A 7106-nucleotide genomic window follows, 5' to 3' on the forward strand; every position below is an offset into this window, starting at 1 on the left:
TATGCTATCGTACAGATATAAAAAGCCTTAAAGGGGCGCCTGGGTGGCTCAGTTGGTTGGGCGACTGCCTTCGGCTCAGGTCACGATCCTGGAGTCCCAGGATCGAGTCCCGCATCGGGCTCCCTGCTTGGCAGGGAGCCTGCTTCTCCCTCTGGCCCTCCCCCCTCTCATGTGCTCTCTGTCTCTCTCATTCTCTCTGTCTCAAATAAATAAATAAAATCTTTAAAAAAAAAAAAAAAGCCTTAAAGATATGCACAGCTGAGTACCATTAAAAGTCAACTGAGGGGCACCTGGGTGGCTCAGTCGTTAAGCGTCTATCTTCGGCTCAGGTCATGATCTCAGGGTCCTGGGATCGAGCCCTGCATCGGGCGGGCTCTCTGCTCAGCAGGAAGCCTGCTTCTCCCTCTCCCACTCCCCCTGCTTGTGTTCCCTCTCTTGCTGTGCCTCTCTCTGTCAAATAAATAAATAAAATCTTTAAAAAAAAAAAAAAAGTCAACTGAAATGAGAAGAGGATAAGAAAAAGCAGCTGTGTGAAACTAACTCCAGCCAGACTCAATTTAATTTCCTTTATTATCCTTCCATGTCTGCTACTCTGCCATTAGCAAAAGCTATACTGTTGAGTGGACTGAGAAGTGAATGAGAGATAAAAGTGAAGGGGCATAGCAAGAAAGGGAAAGGATCCAGAAAGGGCTTTACTTGTTTTAATAGCAGAAAATTGAGTATGTCTGAATATCAGTGGAAAGCCTCCAGCTGACAGTGACTGGTTGAGAATACAAGAAAGAGAAGAAGTAACTGATGCAGTGAAGTCCTTGAGAAAAATGGAATCCAGACTGCAAATAGACCTTCCTTTGACAAGAGGAAACTACTTCCACAATCACAGAAGGGAAAGAGAAGATCAGTGAAGATATAAGATAGTTTACAGAACTGGTAGTAGATAACATGAGATAATTCTCATCTGATAGCTTCTATTTCCTCTGAAATGTAAGACAAGGTCATCTAATGAGTGTGAAGAGATTAAAAATAGGGTTGGAGAAGAGTGGTTTAAAGGAGGCATGAAATATTCAAGGGAAGGTATGACATTTTCAAAGAATAGGAAAGTGACATAACTAGGGATCGACAGTTCAGGGAAGGGCCATATGTCTTTCCCTTTCTTATAAATATTCACAAGAATGATCCAGAGTTAGAATACGAAAAAAAAAAAATCTAGGGACAGATTATAGTTTATTTATTGAATGCCTATGTTATTGCTTGGCACAATTCTAGGCATGGGAGATACAAAATAAACAAAAGTAATAAAATCTCTCTTCTGATGAATATATGTTAATGAAGGTGGGGGGAGAACAGAGGAAATAAATTTATAAGAAAATACCAGATTATGAAAGAGAAGAGTGGTAAGAAATGGTCCTAGAAAGAAACTGGAGGGTGGGAAGCTACTTAGATGCTGTGATCAGAGAAAGCCAATCTAAGAGGAGATACTTGAGCTAAAACCTAAATGTTGACAAGCCAGACACGCAAGTATCTTGAGGAATAATATTCCGGACAAAGAGAAGAAGAATGGCAGAAAGAAAGTCAGTGTAGCTAAAATAAAATGAACTGGGCAAGTAGTAAGAAAATCAGAGAAGTAGGCAGGGCGTAGATCCTTCAGGTCCTTCTAGACTATGGTTAAGTCAGGTATTATTCTAAAAGCAATGAAAAACAACAGAAGCTTTTAAGCAGGGGAACGAAAATTCTGATTTGTGCTCTTAAAAGATCCTATTAATTGCTGTGTGAAGAACAGACTACATAGGAATAAAAGTTAAAGCAAAAAAAACACTGATAAATTTGATTACATTAAAATTAAGAACTTGCCTTAAAAGACAGCATTAAGAAAGTAAAAATAAAAGCTACAGAGTAACCAAAGAATTCTAAATATATAAAGACAATAAGAAAAAGACAACATAAAAATGGAAAAAATACTTGGAAAAGTACTTCACAAAAGAGGAAACATGGATGAAAATTTCAGATAACCTCACTAGTAATCAAGAAAATAGGAGTTAAATTTACAATGAGACATCATTTCACTAATAACTTTCTTTAAATTTTATGAGCTTTGAACATATTCTTTCTGTTTTGGAATGTTTTGTAAATGGAATCTTACTGCTTATATTCATTGAGTTGCTTCATTTGGTCAACATTTTATTTTTGGGATTTATCTACATTAATTAATCTACATTAATTACAGAGGTTAAGTAACTTGCCCACAGTCACATTGCTGATTAGTGTAAATTGGAGATTCAAATCCAAGAATTCTGATTTTAAAGTTTTTAACCAGTGCATTACACTGCTTTCCAAATATGTCAACTGTGAATACACACTGATACATTTTCACTGCTACATCATTACTTGGGTATGCCACAATTTGTTTAACCATTCTACTGCTAATGGACATTTGGGTGGTCCCCTTCCCTCCCCATACTCCTGCCCCTCTGCTTCCTCCCTTTTGCCTTCTTCTCTTTCTTTTTTGCTACTTAACAACAATGATCCAAACAAGCTTGTATATGTCTCAAAGTACACATGTGGAAGAGTTTCTCTTGAATATATACTGCTTGGCTGTAAGATATATACATGCTCAACTTTATATAATAAAACCGATGTAAGAAAAAAAAACTAAAAAATGATTATTTGAATCAGGGTACTCGTAGGACAGGTAGTGAGAAGTGATGAGACTTTCCTTAAAAAGAGTGGGATATATTTTGGAACTAGAATGACAACAAGAATCAACAATGATCTTTAAGTCCCTGCCTAAGAAAATGGTTGGCTGATCAAACTATCTACAAGACAGAGAAGACTGGATGGCCTTCCAGTTACTTAGGTGAATTTATTAACCTTCAAAAAACACTTCAAAAGATCACTGTTCTCATAAGGCTAATATAAATAAAAATATATTTTCTTTACCTTTTGCTTTCTCCTTTCCTGCTTGATCAGAACCCTGGTACTGAAAAAGGAAGCAAGACAAAAGATATTATGATTAAAGAAATAGTCCCTAAAATGATTGCCATTTTAGCTGAATTGACGACTTGAAATTAAAATCTAAAAGTATAGTAAGAATTATATTATTTTCTGAAAAGAAACTATGAAATGTTATTTATAGTATATACTGTTTCACAAAATTTTCTTAGAAAATCCAAGAAATAGTAGAAAAGACTCTAGACCTACAATGAATAAACCTGGATTATAAAATCAATATAAGCAAAGAGAAAGCAATGCATTGGAAAAGATGTATCCCTGAAACATTCTCATCTGATAGCAATATTCTTGGTCAAGACTGCTATTTTCTTGCTTTACCTTATTATTTCAATATTCTACTAAAATCAGGAGGGAATAGAGAGAAGATCAAAATCTATTTGGATCTAAGGAAATTTTAAGTTTATTATTAGAGAAACTTCAGTTATATTAATGTATCAGCTATGTGTACTAACTTGTTTAAAAAAAATAGCTAGTCATTATGGATGTGCCTTATACCTATGATCTTTGTGCTAAACACTGCACTGAATCCCAATGACAGTACAGTATTTAACAGTTATAAATATTTGCTCTATTAGTAATAATGGAACGCTATAAAACATTCATGACAATTTAAAAAGATCTGCACAATATAGCTTTTGGATATACATGAAACTATGGTCTCAAATTCAAGATCTGTGCAAGAATTATAAGTAAAATAAAAATAAATAAAATAAAATATATATCAGCTATATGAGATAATATAAGAACATGAAAATAAAAACGGCTAATTAACAAGTACTATATATCTTGCACCACCCTAAATGTTTTGGACACTTTATATGTATAAATTCATTTAATCTTCACAGCAACTCCATAAGGTAAGACCTATTTTTATCCCCATTTTACTGATGGAGAAACTAAGAGAGGTTAAGTAACTTGCCCACAGTCACATTGCTGATTGGTGTAAATTGGAGATTCAAATCCAAGAATTCTGATTTTAAAGTTTTTAACCAGTGCATTACACTGCTTTCCAAGTATGTCAACTGTGAATACACAAAGCTGTTCATTTTTCCAAATGAAATTTTTCCAAATTTTCATAAACTACATAAGTTACTGAATACCCTCACACTTGCCACTTACTAAACTTGTTCTTTAACATATTTCCCAAAAGCTATGTCTTAATTGACCATTTTGAGCTCATTGAACAAAGAACCCAATCTATTCTGTTCTATGCAGCACCGTAAGTGTATTGCTGGGATTCAAACTTTAGAAAAGAAAAAGGAAGTAAATTACATTTCATTAACACCTCAAATGTTAAGGCTGGAGAGGATCTTAGAGATTAGTTTATTCTCCATCATTTTAAAATTTACAAAAAACTCGCATAAGAAGCCAAGTGACTTTTCAAAGTTCAGAAATATAAGAAGTATGACAGAGCCAACAATATTAAGCATTTCAGTTTATATACAGATAATAAGAAGAGATATCAATTCTATAAGCAGTTCCCACTATAAAGATCAGCAGAATTAGGGACAAGTCAAAGTCTAAATATGGTCTTTATATACATAAATATCAAGTGCTTTCATTCCAGGCTGACTTTCTATTATCCAGGACACTCTTAAGGCTCTCACCAAATTCTCTGTAGTACATAATCCCCATCACTATGTGCCTAAGAAAAGTCAATTAAGGACTCAAGGGGCGCCTGGGTGGCTCAGTCAGTTGAACGTTTAGCTCAGGTCATGATCTCAGTCAGGGTCCTGGGATCGAGTCCCTCATCTGGTGCCTGCTCAGCGGGGAGACTGCTTCTCCCTCTTCCTCTGTCCCTCTGCCCTGCTTGTGTTCTCTCTCATTCTCTCGCTCTATCTCAATTAAATAAATAAAATCTTAAAAAAAAAAACAAAAACTCAAGACCAGCTGCTGTATCAGCCTACTACCATATAAAAGTGAAAAAGGATCCTGATGTAGAAGTCAAAGGTAATTTCTTAAATAGAACATTTTAGATTGTTATTATGGCAACTGATGCTACTAAACAGTGTCTCTCAATTAGCTGCACTAAAGAAAAACATTGCATCAATTAGGATTTTTAGTTACAAGAAACTGAAAGCACCTTTGGTTAATTTAAACAGAAAAAAAATGTATTAAAAGGAAACTGCGTAGAGACGCCTAGGTGGCTCAGTCGGTTAAGCATCTACCTTTGGCTCTCAGCTCAGGTCATGATCTGGGATTGAGCCCCCACACTGGCTCTCTGCTCAACAGGGAGTCTGCTTCTCCCTCTTCCTCTGCCCCCCCCGCCCCTCCCCACCGGCTCATGCTCTCTCAAATAAATAATAAATCTAAAAAAAAATTTTTTTTAATAAATAAAAAATAAAAGAAAACTGGGTAGCCAACAGACCTGCCAAGAGGGCTGAGAAAGCAGATCTGGCAACCTGCAGGAACAAGACAGTCTAGGCTGTGAGGTCACAGTCAAAACCATGCCATAATTAGTTTCAATAAGGACACTACTGCTGACACAGGTCAACACTGGACACCACTGATTGTACCACTGTTACAGAAAACCCAAATTCAGCTGTTCTTCACTTGAAAAGCCAATATTCAAGAGATGAGTTTTAACTGGAAAGGAATTTGAGCTTTATTCAGGAGGCTGGCCACCTGGAGAGAAGGTGGACTCCTGCGCAAAAACCAAATCTGAGGTTTCTCTGCTTGGCACAAAGATTTCCCCCAGCCCAAAGATTTTTTTTTTTTTTTAAGATTTTATTTATCTGACAGAGAGAGAGGGCACAAGTAGGCAGAGTGGCAGGCAGAGGGCGAGGGAGAAGCAGGCTCTCTGCTGAGGAGGGAGCCGGACGTGGGGCTCAATCCCAGGACCCCAGAATCATGACCCGAGCCGAAGGCAGCCGCTTAACCAACTGAGCCACCCAGGCACCCCCCCCAAAGATTTTTAAAGGAACTTTATTTAGGGCAGTTATCACTAAAAGGGGAAAACCACAACTATATGGTCAATTTATCTTCGACAAAGCAGGAAAAAATATCCAATGGAAAAAAGTCTCTTCAACAAATGGTGTTGGGAAAACTGGATAGCAACGTGCAAAAGAATGAAAGTGGAGGAGCCTGGCTAGCTTAGTCAGTGAACCATGCAACTCTTGATCACAGGGTTGTGGGTTCAAGCCCCATGCTGGGTGTGGAGCCTACTTACAAAAAAAAAAAAGTTTAAAAAAATAAACTGGAGATGCCTGGGTGGCTCAGTCAGTTAAGTGTCTGCCTTTGGCTCAGGTCATGATCCCAGGGTCCTGGGACTGAGTCCCATATCAGGCTCCTTGCTCAGCAGGGATTCTGCTTTTACATCTGCTTGCCACTCCCCCAGTTTGTGCACGCTCTCTCTCTCTGACAAATAAATAAATAAAATCTTAAAAAAAAAAAAAAAAAACTAAACTGGACCACTTTCTTACACCATACACAAAAATAAATTCAAAATGGATGGAAGACCTAAATGTGACACAGGAAACCATTAAAATCCTAGAAGAGAACAGAGGCAGTAACCTCTTTGACATCAGCCATAGCAATTTCTTACTAGATATGTCTCCAAAGACAAGGGAAACAAGCAAAAATAAACTACTGGGATTTCATCAAAATAAAAAGCTTCTACACAGCAAAGGAAACAATAAAACTGAAAGGCAACCTATAGAATGGGAAAAAATATTTGCAAATGACATATCTGATAAAGGATTAGTGTCCAAAATGTATAAAGAACTTACCAAACTCAACACCCAAAAAACAAATAATCCAGTTAAAAAATGGGCAGAAGACATGAAAAGACATTTTTCCAAAGAAGACATATAGATGGCCAATAGACACATGAAAACATGCTCAACATCACTCTTCATCAGGGAAATGCAAAGCAAAACTACAATGAGATATCACCTCACACCTGTCAAAACGGCTAAAATTAACAATACAGGAAACAACAGGTGTTGGTGAGGATGCAGAGAAAAGGGAACCCTCTTACACTGCTGGTGGGAATGCAAACTGGTACAGCTACTGTGGAAAATAATATGAAGATTCCTCAAAAAGTTAAAAGTAGAACTACCCTATGATTCGGCAATTGTATTACTAGGTATTTACCCAAA

General features: G+C 36.9%; 1 protein-coding gene across 1 annotated transcript in view; it reads right to left on the minus strand.

Annotated features, from left to right (window-relative positions):
• C5H12orf40 (chromosome 5 C12orf40 homolog) overlaps nt 1–4641 on the minus strand; it is a 68973-nt gene extending 64332 nt beyond the window's left edge. The window contains exons 1-2 of the mRNA XM_021690396.1: nt 4580–4641; nt 2935–2974 (exon numbers count right to left, since the gene is read on the minus strand). Coding sequence (XP_021546071.1) covers nt 2935–2974; nt 4580–4641 — 102 coding nt within the window. The remainder of the gene's footprint in view (nt 1–2934; nt 2975–4579) is intronic.
• Nucleotides 4642–7106: the final 2465 nt, after the last annotated feature.

The sequence above is a fragment of the Neomonachus schauinslandi genome, chromosome 5, assembly GCF_002201575.2.
Source record: "Neomonachus schauinslandi chromosome 5, ASM220157v2, whole genome shotgun sequence".
NCBI classification, from domain to species: Eukaryota; Metazoa; Chordata; class Mammalia; order Carnivora; family Phocidae; genus Neomonachus; species Neomonachus schauinslandi.